The 27,582-nt window shown below is 50.8% G+C and overlaps 1 protein-coding gene across 1 annotated transcript in view; it reads left to right on the plus strand.

The window, feature by feature from the left end:
• Positions 1-1,021: 1,021 nt before the first annotated feature.
• The window catches only part of SAMM50 (SAMM50 sorting and assembly machinery component), a 34,603-nt gene continuing 8,042 nt past the window's right edge, over positions 1,022-27,582 (plus strand). The window contains 13 exon segments of the mRNA XM_047741568.1: positions 1,022-1,209; positions 6,334-6,444; positions 8,948-9,049; positions 11,106-11,193; positions 13,134-13,240; positions 13,962-14,092; positions 14,530-14,791; positions 16,610-16,738; positions 17,130-17,201; positions 18,004-18,090; positions 20,730-20,780; positions 20,782-20,801; positions 23,763-23,830. Of these exon segments, the coding sequence (XP_047597524.1) occupies positions 1,189-1,209; positions 6,334-6,444; positions 8,948-9,049; positions 11,106-11,193; positions 13,134-13,240; positions 13,962-14,092; positions 14,530-14,791; positions 16,610-16,738; positions 17,130-17,201; positions 18,004-18,090; positions 20,730-20,780; positions 20,782-20,801; positions 23,763-23,830 (1,249 nt within the window). The 5' untranslated portion in view covers positions 1,022-1,188.

Here is a 27,582-nt window from a genome sequence, read left to right on the forward strand (position 1 = left end):
CCCAGGACCCTGAGATCATGACCTCGCCCGAAGGCAGAGGCTTAACCCACTGAGCCACCCAGGCGCCCCTGCTCAGAGCCTTTACTATGTTATTATGCATTTTGACTGTCAGAGATGGTGTTTGAGGATGAAGCTGTGACTGTGTTTCTGATATGTCTTCTGTCACCTTGTCACTAGTGCCTTGTACCCAATAGACTCTCAAATGTTTGGCACAGGGGCCTTGTTACAATCTGCAGGTCAACCTCACGGCTTATCTTTGAGAAGAGGCTTACTCAAGAGAATACTGAAGGAGAAAATCAGGAAGATCTAGTTTATTCAGCGTTTACGGTGAGCCAGGCACCTTTCCCCATCGCGTCAAATCCTCAGTATACCACCATGCCTTAGCAACTGCTGTGTTCGCCACCAAAATGAAGCCCCGTGGCCTCTTGTTCTCCGCCCCCAGCCCATCCCTCGGACCACCTCGCTAGTCCTCACTGGCCGCAGCTCAACGGAGATGCCACTGATTTCCCCACGGCTCACCGAGGGCCCCGCGATGTGCCGGGCGTTGTCACACTCCCTCTTATTCCAATCCCGTGACGTAGTATGACCCTCGCCTTCCCTTTACCAACGAGGGGACCACCCTCGGGGCCTTCCGCAACTATGACAACCCGGCGCTCAGCAGGAGGGTAGCAGGTGCCATCCCGGATCTGTGCTGCCCCTGACGCTGGGGGAGGCGAGCCTGGACGCTTCGCGGGGGCGTGAGGCCCGCACAGCACCCGCCCGGCCGGGGCGCCAGGAGGGTTCAGGGAGGGCCCTGGGTGAAGCCTTGGCGAACCCACCAACCCTTGGCTCTCTCCCGGGGGCGACACCGGACGCCGGCGCCCAGCGGGTCCTCACACTGACTCGCGCCCACCGCGCCAGCAGCTGTGCGGGCGTCACTGGACGCTCTGCGCTTGAGCGGCCTCCAGGCAACGGGGCTTCCCGGCATCCGTGTGAACATCCGGGTCACAAGCCCTTAAGGCCCAATGAGAGGAAGTATCGTGAGCTAAGGGGCGGGGCATCATGGCTGCCCCCAGTGCGCCGCGTCCGGGGTCTGGTGGATGTTACACTGATTGACAGCTCCGTCACCGCGGGCCCGCCCTCTGCCCTCACCAGCGGAGAGGTGGTCACCCCGGGAACCTCTACGAGGCGGCGGCAGGAGAGGGAGCCATGGGGACAGTGCACGCCCGGGTAAGAGGCCCAGCGACCCGCGGGCCGCGTGACCTCTGGGCGAACGCCGCGGGGAGACGCTCTCGCGGCTGCGCCCGGGGTTCCCTCGGTAAGGGGGCGCCGAAGGCGGCAGGGCCTGGACGCCTCGTGGTGGAGGCCGCAGAGACGCTGCCAGCGGGTCCCGCAGACCTCGGAGCAGGAGACCGGTTCCCAGAGGAGGGGCGTGACTTGCCCAAGGTCACTTGGCGAGGAGGTGGCTCAGAAAGGACTAGCGAACTTTGCGTGGTGACCCGGGGCAGAGTAACAAGTTTTCCTCTTGGAGAGTTGACTTTTCTGGCCTCCGCCGTTTCGGGCGTCTTCTCTTCTTACGGGTCATCTTCTGCAGTCTCCCGCTCAGCCCCAGCTGGGGTCCTGGTGGACCCCTAGAGCACCCAGTATCCTTTGAAGACCCAGACCCATCTAGGAGCCCTCATTTCTCCTGCTAATGGTGCAGAGACAGAAGCTGCCCCTGCTGTAGTTACCACTTTTAAAGTGGAGGCGGGAAAAGCCCTTAACCAGTTTGTTGCCAGAGTTACAGAGTGGGTGAAAGTACTTGGGTGCTCGGTGCGTCCCCACTGCTTGCCAAACTGCTCGCCTTTATCGTAATCTTAACTGAGAACCAGAGAATATGTGTGAATATTTGTCCAAGGCCCCATTTGTTAGAGCCTCAGAATGTTCCAAAACTAAGACCTCCTGAGTCCCAGGCCTCCGCATTACTTTTCTACTGCAACATGGACTGTTTTCACTTGTCCTGCTCAGGAGTTTTCCATACTTTCCGGTTGCTTCCCAAAGAATTTAGCACAGACCCCTCAGCTTGGTGTGGGCGGTCGGACTTCACTCCCCTTCACAGATATTCATTCAGATGAAACATAGCAGCTCTTCTGACACGGTCCTTGGGCATGTCCAGCAGCTCCTCACTCACCCATCCCCAGTCCCATCATCAGCCATGGCCATAGTCCCATCTCTTAGAGCTCGGTTCGGGTCACTTCCTCCATCAGCCTCCTCCTTATCTGCCCTCGTTTGGATATGCTGATAACTTCCTTGATGTGTTTTCCTTTGGCGCCTGCCTTAGCTCCTTTTAGATTTTTCTCTTGCTGTCTTCCGGTGTAAGTTTCTAGATGTTACAGTAGGAGCTGGATCTTACTTGGTTTGCATCCCTTGTAACATCTTCAACAAAGTAAGCATTCATTCATTTATTTCCGTAACATTTACCAGTGGTCTACTAGGCACCCGGCACGGCTGCTAGGGTTACAGAAAAAAAAGAACAACAAAAGTCTTTGTTGTTATTGAGCTCTTTTGGTACTAAAATCGCTGCTTTGATTAATATGTTGGTAAAAAATATTCTTCAATGTGCGGGCACCTGGGTGGCTCAGTCATTAAGTGGCTGCCTTCAGCTCAGGTCATGATCCCATGGTCCTGGGATCGAGCCCCACATCAGGCTCCCTGCTTAGCGGGAAGCCTGTTTCTCCCTCTCCCACTCCCCCTGCTTGTATTCCCTCTCTCGCTGTGTCTCTCTGTGTCAAATAAAAAATCAAATTGTTTAAAACCATATTCTTTAATTTGAACTTACAGCCCACTGGCCAGCATCACTTGAATGCTTTGGTCAGGATTCACAGTAAGAAAACATTTTACGTTTGCCATCTAGTACCCTAACACATATGGGAAACAAAAATTTTGTGAAACAGCATTTACCATGAAGATCTGTTATGCTTTCTTAAGTTTCCTATTTGACTTGAGCCTGTATCACTTTAAAGATGCTGTTCATAACTCGCTAAATTGATTGCATGTTCTGTCCCTTCAGTTAGCACTGCCTTGCGCAGTACCTGGCACATGGTGTTCAAGAAAACTTGCTGGGGGTGCCTGGGTGGCTCCGTCGGTGAAGCATCTGCCTTCAGCTCAGGTCAAGATCCCAGGGTCCTGGGATGGAGCCCTAGTCAGGCTCCCTGCTCAGTGGGGAGTCTGCTACTCCCTCTCCCTCTTCTGTTCCTTTCCGCCTGGTGCACAGACGCACGCTCTCTCTCTCTCACATCTCAAATAAATAAAATCTTAAAAAAAAGAAAAGAGAAGAAAACTTGCCAGCTGGTAAGCTGAGCTGCTGAAAGAATAGAGCTAGATCCAAATATTTATTTTAATTCATTTCACCAAATACTTAACCCGTGCCTGCTGTCTGTTATATTCCAGACACTGGAATATAAGATTGTGAGGGTGAGGAGCTTGTACGTGCTTGCCACTTGATGGGTTCTTAATATTTGGTGAATGAATGCTTCTCTATTAGTAAGGCCGTTATTTTAGGGCATTAAGCTTTGATGGAACTGTGGAATCATAAAGACATAATCTCTTAAAGTTTGAATTTCTGACTAAAATATACAGGTGGGCATGGCACATCTTTACTGAGCCTTATTTCATGCTTTGAAATTTTAGGAACTGTAATGGAAGTTTTTTTTGTGTCATGGAATGTAAACCTTGTGCCCAGACAAAGCATATTTGCTAAACATTCAGATCAAGTAGAATGAATATGGGCATATGTTCCTAACCATAGTATACACTCTGCATACAGAATCAGCACAAATTTAATATCCTTTTTTACACTATGTAAACTTAAACACAGGAAGCGTATTTGTGAAATGGTGCAGATAAAAAGTTACTTTTTTTGTTAATATTTTGAGAGATTATCTCCCTCTCTCTCTGACAAATAAATTAAAAAAAAAAAAAAAAAAAAAAAAAACGCCTGGGTGGCTCAGTTGGTTAAGCAGCTGCCTTCGGCTCAGGTCATGATCCCAGCGTCCTGGGATCGAGTCCCGCATCGGGCTCCTTGTTTGGCGGGGAGCCTGCTTCTCCCTCTGCCTCTGTCTGCCATTCTGTCCTCCTGTGCTCGCTCTCTCTCCCTCTCTCTCTGACAAATAAATTAAAAAAAAAAATATTTTGAGAGATTATAGTAATGATTCCGTTTTATAATATTAGACCACAGAAATGAAAAGATGATATGAAACAAATGATATATTCTTTGCCCAGCATTATTTTCCCCATTTACTTAACGTACATATTCCGCTTCAACTACCATGAGGCCGTGGTCTGTCTCCCGCACTGCTGTCAGCCCAGCGCTCGGCATGCGGCAGTTTGAACTGCCAGCGTCAAGAGATGTGCCACTGCAGCAGGGACTGCTTCTGCCTGAAGAACCCAAGGATGGCTCACAGAGACGACATTTCAGGCAGATCATTTCAGGGAGGAGAGGAAGAGGTCTGCACCAACATGCACATGAGGGTCGGGGGGGTGCTGGAGGTTGAACTTGGATTGCAGATGTGGGCCTTATGGAGAGGTTCTTCGTGTGCCCTGCTACAGAATCTGGTTGCATTCTATACCTCCAGGCACACTCGAGGGCCGTCGCAGTCTTTTAGAGCGGGAGTGGGAAAGAGGACACGTCAGGTCGTCACCTTCCAGACAACCAGGGACATGGAGGAAATATGACGAGTCTGTCGAGTGTATCTGGGGAAAGGGGTAGTGTCCCAGGGTCTCTGCTGCCACACATACTGCAGATGCCAAACACAGCCGCACTTGAAAGCACTTATTTGCTGAGAATTGGTGGAGTAAGGAAGCAGCCAGATGTTGGTTAGGACAGTTTTCCCCAAACTTGCATAACTGTACATTTGCCTGGTGCCACACTAAACCTTCTGAATCCCTTTTCAGGAATGTCTGGGAATCCCTGTGTTTAAGCAGGCATGTACGTAACATATAATATCATACGTGTGAGTAATTATAAATCCTATCACTTTATCATGTCGTCCGGAAGTACTAGACCAGCCACAGCTTGTGGAATCCTTATTCAGAAGTTGCCTTAATGCTTTCGAGATGAGAGGTCAGTTCAGGTTGTAGAAAGTGACGGCTCTCTGGTACATTTTATGAACATAGGCAGTTCCTTTTAATGTGGGAATGAGACTTTCAGGGTACAGAGAAATATGGTTTAGAAATTTGACTTGTCAGTGTCATTATTCTAAAATGTATCCAATTTTGATAAAAAAAATTAGGATACTTTCTAAAACAAAATACTTTTTTTCCTTTCTTTGATGTTTTTTTTTTAAAAAAAGATTTATGTATTTATTTGGAGGTCGGGAGAGAGTGTGTCCACACGTGTGGGCCCGCCTGAGCAGGGGGAGGGACAGAGGGAGAGGGAGAGAGAATGTCAAGCAGACCCCCCGCTGAGAGCAGAATCCAATACCCGGCTTGATCTCATGACCTGAGATCATGACCTGAGCCAAAATCAAGAGTCAGATGCTTCATCAGCTGAGCCACCCAGTTGACCCCTTTGATAAATATCTTTTTGGCACCTTATTTTGTATCTATTTTTTTTCTTCAGATGGGCCTTAGGTGCACAGGCCCAAATAGCCATAGCCCCAGAGGCCCCCATTCGTGACACAGTCATCATAGGTTCGTGCCTGTCCCTTTCAGTTATGTTTCATCCTTATTTTATTTATTAATAATACACTGGACACCAGGGAGCTCACAACCAGTTCAGGACTTGTATATCAATAATGCTTAGGTCTGTCCTTTGCTTCCCAGCCTCCACTCCACAGAGGGAAACACAGTACTTAGCTTTCTGGATCACCATCTGAAGACGAAATGCAAAGATTTTTGTTTTTTCCTAAGTTTTTTTTTTTTAATTTTTTTTTTAAGATTTTATTTATTTATTTGACAGAGATCACAAGTTGGCAGAGAGGCAGGCAGAGAGAGAGAGAGAGGAAGGGAAGCAGGCTCCTTGCTGAGCACAGAGCCCGATGTGGGGCTCAATCCCAGGACCCTGGGATCATGACCTGAGCTGAAGGCAGAGGCTTTAACCCACTGAGCCACCCAGGCGCCCCTTTCCTAAGTTTTTTTTTTTTTTTTTTTAAGATTTTATTTATTTATTTGACAGAGAGAGATCACAAGTAGATAGAGAGGCAGGCAGAGAGGGGGGCGGGAAGCAGGATCTCCGCTGAGCAGAGAACCCGATGCGGGACTCGATCCCAGGACCCTGAGATCATGACCTGAGCCGAAGGCAGCGGCTTAACCCACTGAGCCACCCAGGCGCCCTTTCCTAAGTTTTTTAATCCCCGTTTTCTCCCTCCCTTTCAGAGTTTGGAGCCTCTTCCACCTAATGGACCTGATTTCGGCGCATTAGGAGAGGAAGCTGAGTTTGTTGAAGTCGAACCTGAAGCCAAACAGGAGATTCTTGAAAACAAAGATGTGAGTTTCTGCCGAAGGGCTTGATGGGGCTCCTGCTGGAGCCGGTCGCTTCCCCAGACCCCCAGGGAGACGCAAGGATTAACCTGTCCCATTGCCTTCATTCAAGAAGACCTGGTAGCCAGCTACGTTTTAGAAAGGCTGGTGACTTTTAAAAAGTAGCTTCTGGTTTTAGAGTAATTGTTTATTTATTTATTTATTTATTTATTTGAGATTTTATTTATTTGACAGAGAGAGAGATTGCAAGTAGGCAGAGAGGTGGGCAAAGAGGGAGGGGGAAGCAGGCTCCCCGCTGAGCAGAGAGCCCGATGTGGGGCTCGATCCCAGGACCCTGAGATCATGACCTGAGCCGAAGGCAGAGGCTTAACCCACTGAGCCACCCAGGCGCCCCAGAAATCATCTCTCTATGTGGGAAGTTTAAACAAATGTATTTTTGTATTTATGTTATAAGAAAAGAAGCATTTCAAGGACATACTCAAGTTATAATTAAGTGTATACTGTGTCCAGAAGAAAGAGTGAAACTTTCCTAAACTTTGTTCCTTTGAAATTTAAATCCAGCAGAAAGAAGTATAAGCAGATGTTCGGGGACTGTGTAGTTAAGGTCTTCTGCAGTCTTCTGATTACTTTCAGATATGCATTTCCCTAATATTCCCTGTTATCCCTGCTTTATTTTTCTCTGTTACTCATTACCATCCACTAAGCTCCATTGAGTCAGGAATTTTTTCCTGGTCACTGCTGTGTCCTCAGTGTTTAGAATGACGCCTGGTGTTAGGTGATCGGTACGTTGTTAAATGAATGGATGAAGTAAGTAAGGTTTCATGACAGTGAGGTAAGAGGCTCTGAGCCAGCATTTATTGTGCTTGCTGATACGCGCACAAGCTCTCTAGCAAGATGCACAGTTATTAAATTGGGGGTCACAGCTTCGGCCCGGGGCCAGTGCTCTGGGCGCATGCTGGGAAGGCTACCCGGGGCCTCTGTGGCCTGCTTGGAATGAGGACTGTTGTGGTCCTTGGTCATCCAGCTACAGAATCCTTGGAAGCTCAGGCACAGGAAATACAGACCTGGCAAAGGATAAGTTCGGGTAACCAGATTTCTAAAAAGGCCGGAAAATAAAGTTTGGAATTAAGAAGTATGGATCATTGAACTTAAAAAAAATCCTTGAATTAACTTTCAGACGTTTGTCTTTAGCCTTGACGCCTGCTCTCTTGTCCCGCATTGTACTTAATAGTCCGTGTCCCTGCCAAAGAATGAACCTGGAGCACTTTCCTCCACCGTACACAAAACATTAACTCAGAATGCACTAAGGACTGAAATGAGTCCTGAAGCCGTTAAAGTCCTAGAGTAGGGCACAGGCAGTAATGTCTCTGATGTCGGCCGTAAAGGCTCTTTTCCAGATAGGTCCCCTGAAGCAGGAGAAACAAAAGCAAACTAAACTCTTGGGACTGCGTCAAGATAAAAAGCTTCTGCGCAGCAAAGGAAACAGTCAACAAACCTAAAAGGCAACCTAGGGAACGGGAGAGGATATTTGCAAATGACGTCTCCAATAACGCATTAGTGTCCAAAATACATAAATTACACGACTTAACACCAAGAAAACAAATAATCCGATTAGAAAATGGGCAGAAGACAGGTATAGACAGTTCTCCGAAGAAGACATACAGATGGCCGATGGACATAAGAAAAGATGCTCCACATCACTCATCATTATGTACCTGCAGATCCGAGCCACAGTGAGCTGTCACCTCACACCTGTCAGAATGGCTAAAATCAACAACACGAGAAACAACAGGTGTTGGCGAGGATGCAGAGAAAGGAGAGCCCTTGTGCACTGTGGGCGGGAGTGCAGGCTGGTGCAGCCACTGTGGAACAGGGTGTGGAGGGTTGTCAAAGTTAGAATTGCCCTGAGATCCGGTAGTTCCACTGCTGGTGTTTCCTCAAAGGATATGAAAACCGTAATTGGAAAAGATCGCACCGGCATGTCGCAGCATTCTCTGCAGCGGCCAAACTGTGGAAGCCCCCAAGTGTCCGTGGACTGACGAATGGAGAAAGATGTGGTGTAGATGTGTAATGGAGCGCTCCTCAGTCTCGAAAAAGAACAAAATCGTGCCGTTGGCAGTGACAGGGACGGAGCTGAGAGTGGGATGCTGAGTGGAATCAGTCAGAGAAAGACAAACACCGTATGATTTCACTCATATGCTGAACTTAAGAAACAAAACACGTGGACAAAGAAAAAAGGACAAAGCGAGATCAGAGAACAAACTGGTGGTCACCACCGGAGAGGCCGGTGGGGGGTGGAGTGAGCAGGTGACGGGGCGGAAGGGTGCACTTGTCCTGATGAGCGCGGGGTAAGGTGCAGAACCGTGGGCTCACTGTGTTGTACACCTGAAACTGAAAACACTGTGTTAAACAAAAAATAAAAACACTGAATTAAAAAAAAATAAAAGCAGAAAGACCAGCACTTAAAACCTAAAAAAAATCATAATCCATGTCCCTTCATCACACTTAGGTGGTTGTGCAACACGTTCATTTTGATGGACTTGGAAGAACGAAAGATGATATCATCATATGTGAAATTGGAGACGTTTTTAAGGCGAAAAACCTGATTGAGGCAAGTAGTCTCCCTGCTTGGCATTGTTTGTCGTTCCCTTCTGAAGAACCTACCGATCTCCCATCCCAAAGCCCTGAGCTCCCACCCCGAGCCTCTCTGCACATGACCTTGCCTCCTACCCTGAAGGGATCCTCAGTGCCCCCGAGCCGAGCCCCCCCGCCCCTGTGCCCTGGTGCCTCCCGCAAACCTAACCTGTGTTTGCTTCCGCCCTTCCCTCCAGCCTCTCTTGCTGCGAAGCCTGGTCCCGCCGTGTGTTCACAAACGCCCAAGCACGGACCCGAGTCGGTTGCTTGCTGAGTCCCTCTCTGCATGCTCTCGTGTTTGGCCATTCTCATTTTAGAGAGAATTGCTAGTTTTTTAAAAAAAGAATAAAGTAATTTATAAGCACAATCTTAAAAAAGCATCTAGCCATCTGGTGTTAGAGAGGGCACTGTACTGCAAGGTAGGCACGTCCCTCCCCCGCCAGCCTCAGTCTCCCTCCCTGGTGGTCCTCGGGCTGGGGCTTCTGTGCAGTGTGAGTAGCCCATGTGTACACACGATAACTCCATTCCCCACATTTTCCTGCATCTTTCATTTTTGATACTTTATGGAGATCTGTTCACATTAACACGTTTAAAGTTCTCACCCACCTGTCCGGTGAAACACTCCGTGCCCTTGTTTTCACTGGGGCTTTTTCCCCGTGAATGAGATCGAGTGCCTTTCCCAGGCTTACTAGCCGTGCAAGTATCTTGTGAATCACCTGTTGGTATCTCCCATTTCCCATTGGATTGTTAGGCTTTTATTAATTTGTAAGAGCTCCTGGCATAGGACAGAAGTGATCTCTGTCACCGACACAGAATACATTTCTCTTGTTCTGTTGTCTTTCGAGGTTGTTTACATCTACTCTCTTTCTCAGCATTTTCTCTCCCCCTGATTTCCACCGATCCCACACTCTCCTGGGCTGCCTGCCCCTCTCCCCGTGTTCACATTAGGCTGCACCGTCAGCTTCTCTCCTGTGACTGTCCTTATGTGTTGCTTTTCTATGAGGATCGTCTCCCAGAGGCTCTCACCCACAGCCTTAGTCTCACTACAGCCTGTGCGGTAGGCCCCTCCATTTCTACTTCTCGCCAGGCCTCCGGGTTGAGCTTTGGCCCCGAATGTGCCCCTGCCTCATGGGATCTCTGCAGACATCTCCAGCCCTGTGTGGCTAGAACAGAGCTCATCGTCCCTGACTTCTCTGATGCTACCCAGAGGCGCTTAGCCTAGAGCAGAAAATTGATTCCACCTCCTCTCTCTCCTGCCCTCCATCCAGTCAGTGACCGTCCTCGGGCTCCACGTGTGACATGTGTAGTCCGTCCTCCCCTGACACCATGACCTGTGCTTCACAGCTTCCCCCTCAGCTCCCGGGGCTGCTGTGAGCAGCTTCTCCTGCCTCCCTCCGCCGCTTTTGCTTTCTCCATGTTCATCCACACCATCGTTGTCTCTGCTGAGGAAATTCTACCCTGGCTGTCCCGTACTAGAAACTCCAGAGTGACTCCCCTGTTCCTGCCGGACAAGCTGTAAACCATGCATATTAGGAGTCCTGCCCCACTCTGCTCCCTGAGAGCCTTTCCTGCGCTGTCCTTCTGCCTGTCCGTCCAGCAGGAAAGGACCCCTGGCATCAGAAGGCACTACTGTCAACGCTGGAGAGAGAAAAAACAGCAGAGCGTGGGTTAGGAAATGGGAGCAACACAAAAAGGCACAAACGACACAGTGTCTCCTGCGCCAAACACAACCACTGTAATGATGGGTCGTCCCCTCTGCGAGGGTTCCTGCCGGGCGGGGAGCATCTTGACGCATTTTGTTTGTTTCTGTGAAAGATCATGTTAATGCACCTGCTTCCTGTCCTTGCCCATGGTTTGTGCTTCCGAAGGGGGCTTCGCTGTTGCTTCTTGAGTGCTCGTCCGTCCCTTCACCTTTCCGGGCTCCAGGGGGCTACTCGGTGACTGAGCAGCAGCGCTGACCCCCCGGCCTGATCAGCCGGCCACCAGTTGCATTGCTGTCCTAGACGAAGACCTTCTCTCGTGCTCTCTCGCAGGTGATGCGGAAATCTCACGAAGCCCGTGAAAAGCTGCTTCGCCTGGGAATATTCAGACAAGTGGATGTTTTGATTGATACGTGTCAAGGTACCTGCCATCGCGCGGTGTCTCTCTCTACCCTTCCTATCCGTGCGGCAGGTCACAAAAGCTGAACGTGTGGCCAGACATGGCGCCTGGAGGGTTATGAAGCATGGAGGTCTCGGTAGTTCGCTGTCCCCGGTGGGGGGGGGGGGGCTGGACTTTTTCTTTTTCCAGTGTCAGGCTGAGGGGGGACAGGTGAACTGTGCAGATGCTATGATCTGAACCAGTGGTTGGTGCACATTCTAGGAGGGCTCCGAGGGAGGGAGCCCGGCTTCATTGGGATAGCCCCGCCCTGCCCAGGTCCCCGCCTGGGTCCCTTCGGGCTCTCGGCAGAGGGGCTCCATCTGCACATGTGCTTTCAGCCAGAGGCACCGGGCATAAGATTCTGTTTTCGGTGTTTGCTCGTTTGCTTGCTTGTTCGCAGGCCTAGTCGACATGTGCTCGGACTGATGGCACCTGCTGCGGGCGGGCCCTGTGCTGCGTACCGGGGAGGGACCAGCAGCGAGCAAGGCATAGGCTGCTTCCCAAGGGGCTTCCGTTCCAGCAGAGCAGGGTCGGGGCGGTGGGGCCAGGGGGACAGCCTTTCCTGCCCCCTCCGAGAGGGCAGCGATGCAGCTCCGCCGGGCAGAGCTCTGGTAAGTGTGTGGGTGTGCAGGATCCCACAGAAGCCTCGCCAGAACCTGGGGAAGTGATGGGCGTTATTTTAGAACAGGTGTTTGCCAGCTGGGGAAACCGAGGCTCGGTGTTTAACTTGTCCCAGGCCAGACACGTAAGTGACAGAAGTGGCCTGTCCACGACTTGGGAGCGCTTTCCTGGGAGGCATGTCTTGTTGACGGCATTTCCTCTTGGCGCTCTCCTGTCTGCCGTCCCCTGGGGGGGCTTCCGTGGGGTGCCTCGTTCCGGCGGTGGCTGGAATTACCGGGAAACTGGGTAGAAAGAATGGTTGGGAGCTGGAAGTACAGCTCTGCATGATTCTGTGGTGCGGGTGCCTGCCGTCATCCATCCGTCAGACCCTCTATAGTGTATGGCAGCGAGGATGACCTGAGCAGATCCCACCGTGATCCCTACCGAGGCCTCACTGGGGTTCGTGACTTGGGACAAACGTTACCACGTTAATGCAAGATGATCGCAGATGGAAATGTGTGTGTCTGTGGGGAGGCTCTGTGGGAACACTCTATACTTTGTGCTCGATTTTTCTATAAATCTAAAGCTGTTCTCAACAGTAAAGCTTATTAACTAAATTTTTTAAAAAATGGTGCCAGGGCTCTGGCCTGGGCCGAACCTAAGCATCAAGGAGCCAGGGTTGAGACTACTTCCCACGTTCGGCTGCTGCCCCACCAGGGCTATGAGATTGGCCCTGCCTCTCAGGGAGAGCCCCCCCCCACCGCCACCGTCCTTTGCAGAGCTCCGCCGTGCCCTCCAGCACCCTGGGACCCCTGGGGGGTGCCGAGGCAGCTGCCGCAGACTCGGGCCCTGGTCATCCCGTGGCTCCCGCTCCCCTGGCTCGTGGATAGACAGGGGCAGTCACCTCTTGACTGGTGTTGGTGTTTCTTGCTTCTCTTTCAGGGTTCCTAGAGTCCCTCTTGTCCCAGGGATTCTGTGTTTTAGCGGCAGTCGAGTTGCAGCCCCAAGTATTCTCAGGGACTCCCTAGGAGAACAAATGCCCTTGCAGACAGCGGGCGCTTAAAGCACCCTGCTGGCAGCCGCTCCCTGCAGCAGAGGCCGGCTGGTTCGCCCTCTTCCGCCGCGGGAGCTAGAAGCCGGTGTTCACGTGCAGAGGTGTATTGTGATCTTGTGGGAGGGTGTTCTTGGACTTCCCAGTAGAGGGTGTGTTTGTCAGAGGAAATGAACCTCCAAGTGGCTTTTTGTCTTTTTTTAGCAGTGGGACCTAAAATGAAACCGCACGCTCCAGCCGTCTTACTGGTCGATGTTTTTTGTGCACGTAGGTGATGGTGCCCTTCCAAACGGCTTAGACGTCACCTTCGAAGTAACCGAACTGAGGAGACTGACGGGCAGCTATAACACCATGGTTGGGAACAACGAAGGCAGCATGGTATGATCTGCTTCCTCCTGGCGGAGCTTGCCATGATGAGCTCTTAAACATCACTGTTCTCAAACCGACGGTCGTTTCGAGACTCTCTCCACACCGTCATCCATGTAGGCTAGCACGTGGTCTAGCCTCCCAGAACTGATGAGAGCATGTTTTACTTTTCATTTAATTTAAATTCCCGCGGCCACTGGGATTTAACTCCTCCAGTGTTAGAGGAGTTTCGGGTACACAGCAGAGCGAGTCCCTACTTCCACACATCACCCAGGGCTCATCACAAGCGTCCCTCCCCCCACACCCCAGCTGCCTGCTCTGCTTCACTCCATCCCAACTGTGGTATGTTTCAGATTGTTTGAAAACAAAGATACCATCAGTGGTTGATTAGGAGTGGTTTGGAGAATGTTTGTATTACGTTTCTTGTTCAGATGCCCTTGAATTCCAAATCTGTTGATTTTCCTGGCTTTGCAGTTAGCAAGCGAGCCTGCCCCGCGCCTTGAGGCGTGTGTGTGTGTGTGTGTGTGTGTGTGTATGTGTGTGTGTGTGTGTAGGGCAGGATGTCCACTCAGCAAAGGCACGTTTTAGAGAGTAGAAGCAGTGATGGAGGGAAGGCCAGACCTGTAGTCCGCGGTTCTGTCCTGGGTTTATGAGGCTCCTTTGCCAGCAAAGTCTTTCTTCACACTTACCCTTCCTACCATGTAAACCGCCGCTGTTTTTCTGTTCCTCCTAGGTGCTTGGCCTCAAACTCCCTAATCTTCTAGGCCGTGCAGAAAAGGTGACTTTTCAGTTTTCGTATGGAACCAAAGAGACTTCGTATGGCCTGTCCTTCTTCAAACCACGGCCCGGAAACTTCGAGAGAAAGTAGGAAGCCAAACAGACTGTTGAGTACAGTGGCCTGGTTCTGAGTTATAGTAGATGCATTGGTTGTGAAAAGACACTTGGCTGGACCAGCTGACCGTCGTGTGTCATCACAGCGCACTGTAGCTTTCCTTGTGACAATGAGCCCCAGAAGTGTATTCTATTTTATTTTATTTTATTTTATTATTTATTTGTCAGAGAGACAGATGGCAGAGTGGCAGGCAGAGGCAGAGAGAGAAGCAGGCTCCCCACTGAGCAAGGAGCCCGATGCGGGACTTGATCCCAGGACCCTAGGATCACGACCCGAGCCGAAGGCAGCGGCTCAACCCACTGAGCCACTCAGGCGTCCCATAAGTTTATTTTTAGATCTGTTAATTTAAATGTGTACGAGTTATAATCACTATTGCAGCTTCTAAAGCTCTGTCCCTGTTGTCTCCTAGTTTCTCTGTAAACTTATATAAAGTTACTGGCCAGTTCCCCTGGAGCTCGCTTCGGGAGACAGACAGAGGAGTGTCCGCCGAGGTACAGCGTGAGTGGCCTTTCGTCCTTCCCATTGTGCCCTTGAGTGTGAACAAGGCAGCTCCTTCGCTGATTGCCCGAGTCAGCAAGCGGGGGCGGGCCCAGGCGGGCAGGCCTGTCTGCGATCTGGAGCCTGGAGCGCGGGCCTTATGGCCGGGGTCACCCTCTACCCTTCGCCTCGCTGTGGGTTCCTTCCGGGCTGGGCGCCTCTCCACAGGCCATGTGCAGACTGCCAGGGCCAGAGGGTCACTCTGCTTCCCAGTGGCTGCTCTGCTCCCGCTCCTGCAATGCCGTGTGTCGTCCTTCCTCGTGAGTACTGAGGTTGATGGTTCTGGTAGCCAGCAAGGTCACTCCGCAGTGACTGGAAGCTTTCCTCATTGGTTGGCACTTGCATACGCCCAGCAGGATCTGACGTAATGCAGGGATGGAATTCCTGCCATTTGACCACTGGTTTGGCCTTATGGTGACGCCTGCCCTCCCTCCCTTCCTCTCTACACTGTGCGGCCTGCTCCCTCCTGTACCGGGCCGTGGTTCATGAGGGGCGGCCCGGACACGCCATATAACAGTAGTTCCCCAGGCACGGCCTGCTGGCCAGCCACATGGCCTCACCCGGGAACTGGTTAGAAATGCAAGTTCCTGGGCCCCGCCTGCCTGCTGAACCAGCGTCTTGGGGAGCACACCTGGCATGTTCTCTGCATCCACGCCCTGGCACCAGAGGCATGGAGCCCCCAGCACGGCGGGGATGGCTCGGGGATGCGACGTAAGCACTCGCAGTTCCATTTTCTGTTCTCCGTGTGTCCCTCTCTGCTCATCTGCCGGGAGTAGCCCTCAGCGCCTTCCCGCCCTGAGCAGGATGGGGCCCACCCGGCTGGCACTACCCTCCCAGCCCCTCTGCCCGCAGCTCTCTGGAGGCCATTGGCAGGTGAGCCCTGGTGTGCGGGCTCCTCCCCATCTTTCTGCCATATGCCCCCTTTTATCATTGTTTTCTAAGTCTTTTTTAAAGAGCAGATCTCGGAGATCTAGAGCTAGCTGGTTTAGCCCCAGGCCGTCGCAGAGGTGCAAGCCATCTCTGCTGGAAGAGACCATGGAGGGAGGAGAGAGGGGGATGGGAGGGACAGAGGACTGGGAGCTGGTGGCCCTGGGCTTGAGAGATGAGCCCCTGGAGGAAAATGGCACATCTGGCCCCTGTCCCATCCTTGTGACCAAGAACACTGAGAGATATGTCTCCTCTGGGTGGCCAGTTTCTCCTTAAGGGCCGCCTGTGGAGAAGGAAGCAATGGTTTAGGCCACCGTGCACCTCTCTCAGGCATTTGGGGGAGTAGCTGGGTCTCGAGTGGCCCTCCGTGCGGAAATGGCAGGCGGGCAAGAAAGACCACTCTGGTCGGGTAACCCGGCTTCCACGTAGGAGTCCCGTCGTCATCGTACTTCCTGAGGCCACCAGCCAGTGTTCACAGTTGCGGAGCAACCCTAGTGTATCTCTGTGATAGGGACCTGAGAGGGGAGGGCCTGACTGCGGGGCCAGAGGGTCAGGGCAAGAGGCAGGTGCTGCTTGTCCTGGGGTCACGTGACTCGGGCTTCTGGCTCCAGGAAGAATGCCCTTCACTCGTAAGCACCGTCATCTCCTCCCTCTTCCCCGGGGCCTGATGTGGGTCTCTACTGTCACCCATCCTGAGTTTGGACCTGGGACTGGGTGGCGTCGGGCAAACATCAGGTCATAGAACCGTGAAAGCAGCCTGTGGGTTACAGAGCTCTGCGCTGGTCACCCGTCTCCTCGCCCTGAGACTTTCGCTTTGAGCAGGATCGTAGCTTCTCCCCTTCTGCTTCCCTCCCTCCGTTCCCCGCCTTCCCTTTCCCTCCTTCCCGCCCACCATTAAAAAAAAAAAATGTATCTTGGGCGTTTAATTGGAACAAGATATCTGTGCCTCGTTCTGAAGCCTGATTGGGGATGACTCCCTGTGGGTACAGCACAGAAAGGCTTATCGTCCCCTCGTGTCCTTGCAGTTTCCCATATGGAAGACCAGCCACACCGTCAAGTGGGAGGGCGTGTGGCGGGAGCTGGGCTGCCTCTCCAGGACGGCGTCCTTCGCTGTCCGGAAGGAAAGCGGGCACTCGCTGAAGTCATCTCTTTCGGTAAGTGTTTGACTACGTAGTTCGATGTGTTGGGAGAACAGCCTTCGCCAGCAGTGGGATGGACCCAGCAGGGTCACGGGTTGTGTGGCTGCCGGTGGCTTTGTGAGTTTCTGGGCACGTGCCTCATCTTACTCTGTGGAAGCATCGTCAGTGGAGATGGGAAGATGTGCTTGAAGCCGGCAGGGCTCACTTAGGTCAAGGTCAAGCTCCTTGAGAGGATGGGCCCAGTGACTGTGAATTATCTGCCCCAGCCTCTTCGTTCCCTCACCTGTAAGCTACCTTCCCAGAGGGCTTTTCGGAAGGGGAAGTGCTGTGTGGGGGAGGGGCTGGGCACGGCCTGTGGTCAGCGCCCAGGCGGTGCGTCTTCTTACCTGATGCACTTTTCTTTCAGCACGCAATGGTCATCGACTCGAGGAACTCCTCCATCTTGCCCAGGAGAGGGGCTCTGCTGAAAGTTAACCAGGTAGGACTCCTTCACCTGCATGCGACCTGCTGGCTCGGTGACCGGGACGGGAGAGAGTCCCGCACGGCATGCACATTTCTATCTTAAATGCTTTCCTTTAATTATTCTAGATTATTCTAATTATTCGAGATTGTCTCTAGAATGGCTTGCAGGGGTGTCGGTCCCGTGTGAGGGTCCTGGCTCTGGAATGGCTCCATGTAGTGCAGTGGTCTACCCCCAGAGAGCAGAGGAGGGAGAAGTTCTGGCCTCTGGATGGGGTCTCTCACTAGGCGGGGAGGAAAGTTCAGAGTAGGCTGAACGAACCCCTTGGTCACTGGTAAGACAGCACCTCCAGGCAGAGAGGGTACTCGTGCGCCATAGGGTCCCCGGGGTGGAGGCCGGCTGGGGGGTGGGGCACAGTGGTGCTCTGTTGGCCCCATCTTCAGGATCGCAGGACCAGTTAGAAATCAGATTTTTGTATCGAATGTGCCCAATTGTGCAAGATTGGCTAATTCTTTTTTTCCAACACCGAGTAGGCCACACAAGCCGTATCATGCAGCAGAATGTTCCCGTGGCCAGTGTCTCTCACCCACAATGGAAGTAACATATATTCTGCATGGTCTGTGTGTTTGAGGATGCTGTGTGTATGTCAGTCCCCTGGGACCATCTAGAACAACTAGAGTAACAACCAGAACGGAGCCATTTCCTGCCTTTCTAAAAACAGAAAACAACAAAATTAAGTAGTACTTGGAGTGACGTGGTTTTGGAGCTGGTGCGGTGAGTCTCTCTGCTCTGTTTCAACATGTGGATCGCTTGCTGACAGGAGCTGGCTGGCTACACCGGAGGGGACGTGAGTTTCATAAAGGAAGATTTCGAGCTTCAGTTGAATAAACAACTTATATTCGATTCGGTGAGTATCCAGCCAGCACGCTCACCTGTATTTTTGTCCCTCATTTTTGGAAACTCAGTTCCTGGAGAGAGAAAGCACCCTCCAGAGGGGAAGCCCAGAACGTTAATGCCTAAAACTGAAGTGCTCAATGTTTTCAGTTTAGCCAGAATGGAGGATACTCGGGGAGAAGTGATCGCTTTTCTCTTCAAGAGGAACCTGTCGGTCATTTTACGTGGGACCCCAGGAGAGCCCTTCCCCATTTGTCAGCTCGGGGCCATTGTGGAAACGTGTCTGGAGACCAGAGGAATGCACGTCCTTTCCCTCTGAGGGTCCCTTCATAGAAATTCGAGTCTTCACCTTATTTTGCTGAGTCTACAGGGCTCTGGGCACTTCTGGGAATTTCTTTTTAAATCTTTAATCCAGTTTGGTTTGGTTTCTCCTGATGTGCTCAGGCATGAGGAGTAAGTGATCTGATTCTCACTGAGGCACAGGAGCCCCTGGCTCGTCTCGCAGGCCTCCCAGAGCCGGGATGACTGGGGAACAACTCTCTTGCCCCACCACGACACACCACACCACCTGTGCCTTCTCTACCAACAAAACTTGGGGTGAGGAGTGAGTTTAATTTAATGAAATGGTACACGTGTCGACTTCTAACGTCACGTGTCACTGGTCCCAGTCAGTCCTGGTGTCATCACTCCTTGACTCTGGTTCCTGCCTTTCCCCAACCACTGCTGGTCCAGAGGCTCCAACGTTTGTCCAGTCGTCGAGCCTCCCCAGTTCCCCTCCCTGGCCCTCGCCACCATGCTCGATGCTGTCCTCTGGACTCCATCATGACTGTATCTGCTCCCATGTGTTCTGCTTCCCCTTCGCGGGGTCCTTTCGCGGCTTGCCACTACTCCCACCGTGCGAGCGTCTCCCCTCGATTCTCGTGGAGGGTGGCCTGCGCTGCCTCTCTCCTGGAGGATCTCGCGCCCCCGTGGCCCGCAGCTTCCGTCTGTGCGGCCACGCTCCCAGAGGCTCGGCGCAGCTCTCCTCGGTGCCAGAGTCCTGTGCTGCCGGTGTTTCCGCTCCGTTCCTCGGGGACACGTCAAATTCAGTGTTGTCTGAAACCAACTGTTACTTCCCTCACGAGTCCATACCCTGCACCCGGGCTCCCAATTCCACTGGCTTGCACGGCTGTTCCGCCAGCTGCCCTTGACCCCCCGAACTGCTCGGAGGGGTCCTCACTCTGAAGGCCACCAAGCACCCGGCCTTGCGTCTTCTGTCACTCAGACCCCATGCTGTGTTTTCTCACCTTGGTGGTGATGTCCCTTTCTGGTGCATGTCTGCTCCCCCTTCCCTCCCGCCGCAGACATGCTGGTCTCCGAGGTGCAGGCCTTCGCAATACCGCTCTGCCGCGTGCAGCTGGGGTTACTGGCCTCACACACAGTCTTGGGTCTCGTCTCTCTCCCCCTCTCCCTGTGCTTTGGCTCTGCTAAACTCCTTCTCGTTTCCTGAAAGGACGGCCTCTCCTACTTCCAGGCACTTGTACTTTGTCCTCTGCTGGCTCTGGTCCCCTCCTTCCCCTGTTCGCTGGCCCCTCTAGGTCCCCTCCTTCCCCTGTTCGCTGGTCCCCGCGTTCCCGGCCTCTTTAAAACTTCGGCATCGGCGAAGACCCCATGCATCGGTGCCTCCTGTAGAACTCCTCTGACCTCCCAGACCAAGATCGGGGTTCCTGCATGTCCTTCCAGTCCCTGTGCTCTTTGGGAACCACTCCTCCCCATCCGCCCCCTACATCTCCGTCTGCTGTCTGGCTGTGTTTGGGCGTGAGCCCTGCCTCAGTTGGTAAAACACGGTTCCCCGCTCCCTCACGTTCTGGGTGATGGGAGACCCACGAGCAAGCTTGTGTGCACAGTTGAGCAGGTGGCAAGTGGCAGGAAGACGCTAAAACAGAGTAAAGAGGAAGTGGCCCTGAGGGAGTGCGGGTCTGCTGCAGACAGTCGGGGAAGGCATCTTGCTGGGGCGGCGCAGCCCGGAACCCGGTCAGGGAGCCCGAGGTGGGCTGTCCGGGCAGCAGCTACAGCTCGTTCCCGGATGAGCCGGGGGGCTGCCCTGACCGGACAGAGTAAGAAGAGGGACAGTTTGAGGTGGGACCAGATGGTAGAGAGCTTGGGGCCCCTGGTTGAAAATGGCCTCTGTTCGGAGGCAGGCCCAGTGTGGCGTTCCCTTTGGGGCCAGTGGTGGGGGCACCTGGAGGGAAGCAGGAAGGGCTACAGGCCCCTCTCTGGCCTGCTGAGGGTCTGGGGCTACGGGACAGTGTTGTTGCCCCCCGGCTGGAAGGTGTGCATCTCCCCCTGTGCTCAGCCTCACTCCGTGTGGAAGCGGGGGGCTGCCCCGCGTTGGAATGGAAGCCGCGGAAGCCCTGCCTTGCCCGGGCGTGGGGCTGGGTGTGTGCTCATGTTTGCTGTGTCTTCATAGGAAATTTGAAGTCTAGGTTTAAAAATATCCACAAAACACCATCAACCGCAGCTCCTCAGCCACACGGTCCCCATTCCCAGCCCATAGCCCTGCGCTCTGACCTAGGGCTCTGCACCACAGAGCCTGCAGCCAGACCTCAGTGCGCTGGCCGGCCGCGGGGCAAGAGCGCCCAAGAACACGGCTGTCTGCTTATGTCTCTGCAGGTTTTCTCAGCGTCTCTCTGGGGCGGGATGTTGGTGCCCATCGGCGAGAAACACGTCCAGTATTGCAGACAGGTGAGGAGTGACCAAAGAGTGGGGACTTGCTGATGCTTACCTTTGGCTCTTTTGGGTTGTTTCCTTATAACTTATTTTAGAGAAACTCCACTGTTTAGGAGAGCAGATATTTCAAATTGTACTTCAGTTTTTCTGTTGCAGGTAACACTTCAAAATATCCAATATACTTCATGCTTATGTGTTTTGCTTTTTGAGGAGAGGGAATTAACTTCATAATGTGGAAATCTTACATTCCCTCTTGAGCATGAAGGAATACAGTTCACATGCATTGCAGAAATATAGAGAACATTTAAGGAAGTAAAAAAAAATCCTGCTCAAAGAGAAGCAGAGGTAATATTTGGGACGATTTCCTTTGAGTCTGTTATTTGTGGCTTTGTGCACGTGCATACGTGTAAATTTACACACACGTCTGTATCAAGTTGTTGATGTACTGTAATCTGCATACACTTTTGTGTTCTCTCTGCTTTTGATTTTTTTAGTTTTTTTTTTTAAAGATTTTATTTTTTCACTTGAGAGATGGAGATCACAAGTAGGCAGAGAGGCAGGCAGAGAGAGAGGAGGAAGCAGGCTCCCCACTGAGCAGAGAGCCTGATGTGGGGCTCGATTCCAGGACCCTGAGATCATGACCCGAGCTGAAGGCAGAGGCTTTAACCCACTGAGCCACCCAGGTCCCCCTGATTTTTTTTTTAATTTTTTAAAATTTTGTTTTAAAGATTTTATTTTTAAAGTGATCTCTGCATCTAGTGTGGGGCTCAAACCCACAACCCTGAGATCAAGAGTCACATGCTCTACCCACTGAGCCAGCCAGGCGCCCCTTTGTTTTCTCTGCCTTTTAAAAGGTTTTGAAGAAATAAAGAGTAAACCCATTCAGCAAGTCATGAGAAATTGTTCAAAAGCAACATTTTAATTTTTCATTATTTGCATATAAGTAACCCTATAAGCTTGACTCTGTCACGTTTTGTACTTTATTTTCTGAGGGGAGATTCCTAAATGTGGAAGTGCTGTCCCAATATGAACGTTTTTTAAAGCTTATCAAGATGTTGAGGGGACGCCTGGGTGGCTCAGTTGGTTAAGCAGCTGCCTTCGGCTCAGGTCATGATCCCGGCGTCCTGGGATCGAGTCCCACATCGGGCTCCTTGCTCTTCCGGGAACCTGCTTCTCCCTCTGCCTCTGCCTGCCATTCTGTCTGCCTGTGCTTGCTCTCTCTCCCTCTCTCTCTCTGACAAATAAATAAATAAAATCTTTAAAAAAAAAAAAAAGATGTTGAGGGAGACTACCTTTTAGAAAACCTATAGTAATTTATGCTCTTATCAGGAGAGGATGAAATCGTGTTTGTTGGCTTTGAAATACTAATAATTGTTCTTGAGGGCAAGAAACTTTTTCTTTTAACCTTGCATTAATTAAAATGTTTTAGTTTAAACTAAACTAGTTTAGTTTAGCCTCATTCATGGGAGATGGTTTGTAAGTGTAAAAATGTTTAGTTTTTAAGTTCTAGGATCTAACACTTTTACCTCGAAGAATTTAATTTGCAGAAATACATTTATAAACACACAGAGGTTCATGTACAAGGATGTCCATTGTAGCACTGTCGAGAAGAGCAGGAATTTGAAAACTGCTGACACAGGGTTATTAAATTCAAACACAGGCATTCAGAGAGACTGTAATGATGAGCGAGAACAAGGTAGACGTCTACGAGTTAAAACTGTCACGTGCTCACGTTGAGCGAATTGCTTTTGCACCTGGCAGAAACGCCCCTGCGCGTGTCTGTGTTTGCGTGGATGGCACCGAGGGGTCTAGAAGGTCGGCCACCAACCCAGTGATAGCCGTCCATTCTGGAGATGGGCAGGCGGTGGGCCGATGAGGGAAGGGGGCGAGGACTTCTTTTTGGCTTCCTGGATCATTTTAATCACTTCCAAAGAATATTGTGTGATTTATCATTTTTTTAAAAAAGTAAATGGAGCTTGCTGTTTGTTTCCATAATGTTAACGGGGCGTTCAGAAAGGCATCGCTTCGAAATCCCAAATGTTAAAAACACATTTATAGACTTTTAAACTCGGGTTCAGACGAATACATTCGTCGAGGCTTTATGTGGTTAGAAAATGGGAGAAATAGTGCCCTATTCCCCCCCGCACTGTTGCGGGAGCGTGGACTGCTCCCTGCAGCCAGCTGTGGCATCAGCCAGGGGCACCGCTGGGGGGCAGCCCCACTGGAAAGTACACACCACTTCCCTTGTCATTTGACTTCATTATTTAGTACTCAGCATGGCCTAGGGTCGACTTCCAGTAAGGTGTTAGGTTTCACAGAAAGGGGATGGGCTTTCTAAGTAATTGTTAGTTTATGCCTTTAATTTTGTTCACATACCCTTCTTGAGAGTGTGATAACCCAGTCCATTAGGAATACACAAGGAATTCATTTTTTAATTGTAATATTTTTTTCTAATTATATGCTCACTGTAGAAAATACAAAAAAAAACATTTAGAGTAACAGTAATTCTATTTTGGTCTGTTTTCTTCTAGTATTATTTTCCTCTTTTTGTAAAATCAGAATCATACTGTTAAATAATTTTTATCTTGTCTTTTTTTAACTTAACATTGCGTGTGAACACATCGGAGGCCGTTTTATAACAGAGCTGTTACATAATGAATTCTCACGGACAGTGGATAATCCTCCTTTGTAGTAGACAGTCCGCATGTCCCTCTTTTCTAAAGAAGCGTCTTTAGTTGTGTCTTTTCTGTCACTTACATCCCCAGAAGCTTGAAGTGTTTAGATTGTGGTTTAGATTTTTATGAAAGTCCCCTTACTCCAATGCCTCCTCCCAGTCCTTAAAAGTTCTGCTGTGGGACAGTGTCGGCGACAGCCCAGTACCAAACATGAACCTCACTCGTGTGTTTTCTGCACTTTCACCGTATTTTGTAGTTTCCACCTGGTGGCTTTCTTCTGACCTCTGCCATTCCATTGTAGGTTTTACCTCGGAGGACCGACCAGTGTGCGCGGGTTTAGCATGCACAGCGTGGGGCCACAGAGCGAAGGTGAGTCTTTCCCCAAAAGCCCGCCATGCCGAGATGAGGGTCACATCTCATTTGTGAAAGTGTGGACCCTAGACCCTTGCACAGCAGAGTGGGGAGAAGGTCAGGGGCGCCTACCAGAAGCCTCACCAGTAACATAAACAGTAAACACGGATTTTGTAGGTTGTGCGGGTCATACTGTGTTCTCATGATGCGGGGGCTGGGAGAAGAAAGTGTGGTTAAAAAAACCAGAAGGAGAAAACACATCTGCAGAAGCAGGCTGATGGAAAGCTCGTGTGTAAGTGCGCTTGCCTGCTTCCCAGTGTCCTAGTCCGGGGTAGCTGTGCGTGTTTCAGTTACCGCAGCGGCAGACGTCGCGTTTCAGCCCCACGGAATCGGCACCGAAGGCCGCACTTACCACATAGCAGGCGTGGACAGATACCTGTCGAGGGAACTGTAGAAAAATGAAAAAAATAGATCCAGGCAAAGAGTGCCCGGCTCCGACCCGTGACCTCACTGCCCGGCGACAGCAGTGCGGGAGCGTTTGCTGTTTAAGCAGGCTCGCCTCTGCGCTCGAGTTTGGTACCTTCCCGGCTGCGTCCTGACCTGCTTCTCCCACCGTCCTCAGTAACGCACACGACAGAGATTTTTACGGGATTGAGTGCTCCATCATCTTTAATGACCATTTATTTCGTCTTCTTGAGCTCCTGTAATTTTGCTGGATTAACAGATGGGTGGTGAGAGCAGCTGTAGGTGTACAGAAAAGCTGGGCCAAAATCACCCGAGTTTCCGTGGACGCCTCCCGAGTGTCCTCCATGATCGGCGTCTTGCGTTAGGCCCGCTCGTTGCCGCTGTGAGCCGGTATCGGCGTGTGACTACTGAGCGCACCCACGGTTCCTGCTCGGGCTCTCTGTGCTCTGCGGTTCCATGCGGCCCGGACCCGCCATGCCAGCACCTTCCCAATTCTCCGGCTGCCCTGCCCGCCGTGCTCCATGGATCCTCCCTCCCGCCCCCTGCCTGACAACCCCGAGCTGCTTCCTCTCCTTTGGTCCTGCCTTTGCCAGAGTATCACATAGCTGGAACCCTACAGTATGTGCCCCTTTCAGATGGCCTCCCTGAGCAGCAGGCGTGTAAGGTCGTCCTCACATGTCAGCAGGAGGGCTCCTGTTTCTAGAATCGCTGAACGACACTCCGTCGCGTGACTGTGCTGCTCTCTGCTTACCCATTCACCTCCCAGGGAAGGCCGTCTCGGTTGTGGACATCCAGTTTTTGGCAGTCACGAGTAAGGCTGACACAAATATTCACGTGCAAGTTTTTGTTTGGACATAAAGTTTCAGCTCATTTGGGGAACTGGAAGTTAGAGTGGTTGCTGGATCGCATGATAAAGTTGTATGATCTTTGTAGGAATTGCCAGGCCGTCTTCCAAAATGGCCCTACCGTTGTGCATTCCTGCCAGCAGTGAATGGGAGAGAGAAAAATTCTGTCATTTTCCATGGCTACATGTTTCATCTTGTTGCCAAAGTGGCATCTTCTTAAGCCGAATACCAAGTGTCTGACATTTAGGCTTTCTCTTTCCTTATGATTATCAAACAGTGTTTCTGAATAACCTGTGTTCATCTCTCAGTTTTACTTTATAACGTAACGTTCTAGATGCGGGATCCCTAGATCAAAGGGTTTGCAAGGTTTTAAAGCTTTATGTTGTTCTCTGGAAAGCCTGGTTTCAGTCATCCCTGTTTCCTGGATCCCTTTCTGACACTCGCATTCTATCCGAGGCATTTCCACATGTTCTTAAAATCTTCCAGAACATCATTTAAATGTTTGCACGCCATTCCATTATAAAGATCCTACCCTGATTTTCTGACCTATTTTTTTGAACATCACTGTTGGCTCCACTTCATAATGACTGCCCGGTGCATAAATTTTTGTACGTAACACACATTTTTTGTCATTTGTTTTTAGAGTGCTTTTTTTAGTATGTCATTAACTTTTTAAGAGAAGTAACGTCTTAGGGATAGTTTTGTTTCTTTTTTCCTTGTAAGGAAGTAGTATACAGTGACTATGTGGAAGTGTTAGGAGTAGGAGTCTGCCACGTGCCTGAAAATTAAAACGCGACGATGGTCCACTTAGTACCGTGCTAGGCCGTCGGTAAGACACTACGGGCAGGAGCATAAATTACATCCCTTTTCGTGGAAGCAGTTTGACCGTGTGTCGGAGCCTGAAATACTGAGCACAATAACACAGCTCCAGGCTGAAAGCTAGAAACCCAAAGGCCCATCAGCCTAGAACGGGCAATAAATAGCGGCATCTTCACACCGTGGACTGTTCCGTAGTGAGCGGGTGAATGAGGTAGAAGCCGCGGGCTGACATGGCACAACGTGCGTCAGAAACGTGTAGGACCAGCAACAGCAAGGCCAGCCCCAGAGGAGGCCGTCAGGTGTGACTGGGCCCACATGAAGTTTTGAGACGGGCGAGAATGATCCGTGCTGCTGGCCACGAGGGGAGGGTTAGCAGAGGAGAGCAGAGCCTGTGGGGCTGCGTGTGCCCGAGTCTCAGTCTGGGTGCTCGCTGTGCAGATGTGTGGTCTGTGTAGGGAAGTGTACCGAGCAGTGTACTTAGGACGTGCGTGCTTTTCCGTATGTAGATTATACCGCAGGGCAAGGTTTTAAATGTGTGTGTGCAAGGAGAATTATGACAGACTGATGAACGCACACAAAAAATTAGACACCAATGTGACAGTAGACAGGATTAGGAAAGTGTGGTACCCGTGGAATGATTCAGGCATCTCGGTCACACTTCCAGGGACACCTGGGTGGCTCAGTCGGTTCTAGCGTCTGCCTTCGGCTCGGGTCATGATCCCGGGGTCCTGGGATGGAGTTCTACATTGGGCTTCTTGCTCAGCAGGGAGCCTGCTTCCCCCTCTGCCTGCTGCTCCCCCTGCTTGTGCTTGGTCTCTCTCTCTCTGACAAATAAATGAATAAAATCTTTAAAAGAAAATTCAAATCACATTTCCAAACAATAGAAGATATTAGATGACGGTGTTTATGACATAGGAAGCTATTAAACCAGCTTCTTTAAAGCAGGACTAGAGTGTATATCCATGTATGTACGTATGCGATGACTCACACTTTTTTATTCTCAGTTATCATCACACTCCACTGGATGAAAGGCACCAGGATGGTAGCTGACAATCTCCGAATGGGAGAAATTGAAGGATACTTTCCTTTTTTTCTACTTTCCTTCACTTACCAGATTTTCTACAGTGAGTGTATTGCTTTCATGACCAGAGTAAAATAATTATCTTATTTAATAAGGTTATTTAAGAGGTCTGTGGTTCCTGGGAAATGAAAAGCAAACACAGTTGACCTCCTGTTACTTGTCCATTTTTACTCCCTCTAGAGCTTTGGTACTAAAACAGGGACTGCGGGGGCAGCTGGCCTTGAGGTCAGCAAGCAGGTTATTCCTTGGGGTCAGTCGTGGAGAAAACGCACTTTTCTTCCTTATGAGCCATCAGTTTGTATTAGCGAATACAAAGACACTTTGTAAATAGTATTTTGCAACAAAGTACAAAATATTCAGGGCTATTTTATTTTCTTGTTGCTTCAACGTCATTGCTATTCATAGTTAAAATGGACCACACAGGAGCATTTTTTAAAGAAATAATTCATTTACGTACTCTCAGCAGATAGTCTCATTGAATTTTGTCAAAAAGTAACCTTGTGCAAAAATAGATAAACCCTGGTGGTCCTGAACTTTCAAAAACGAGCCTTTTCCCTGGA

This window comes from Lutra lutra, chromosome 8 (genome assembly GCF_902655055.1).
Source record: "Lutra lutra chromosome 8, mLutLut1.2, whole genome shotgun sequence".
NCBI classification, from domain to species: Eukaryota; Metazoa; Chordata; class Mammalia; order Carnivora; family Mustelidae; genus Lutra; species Lutra lutra.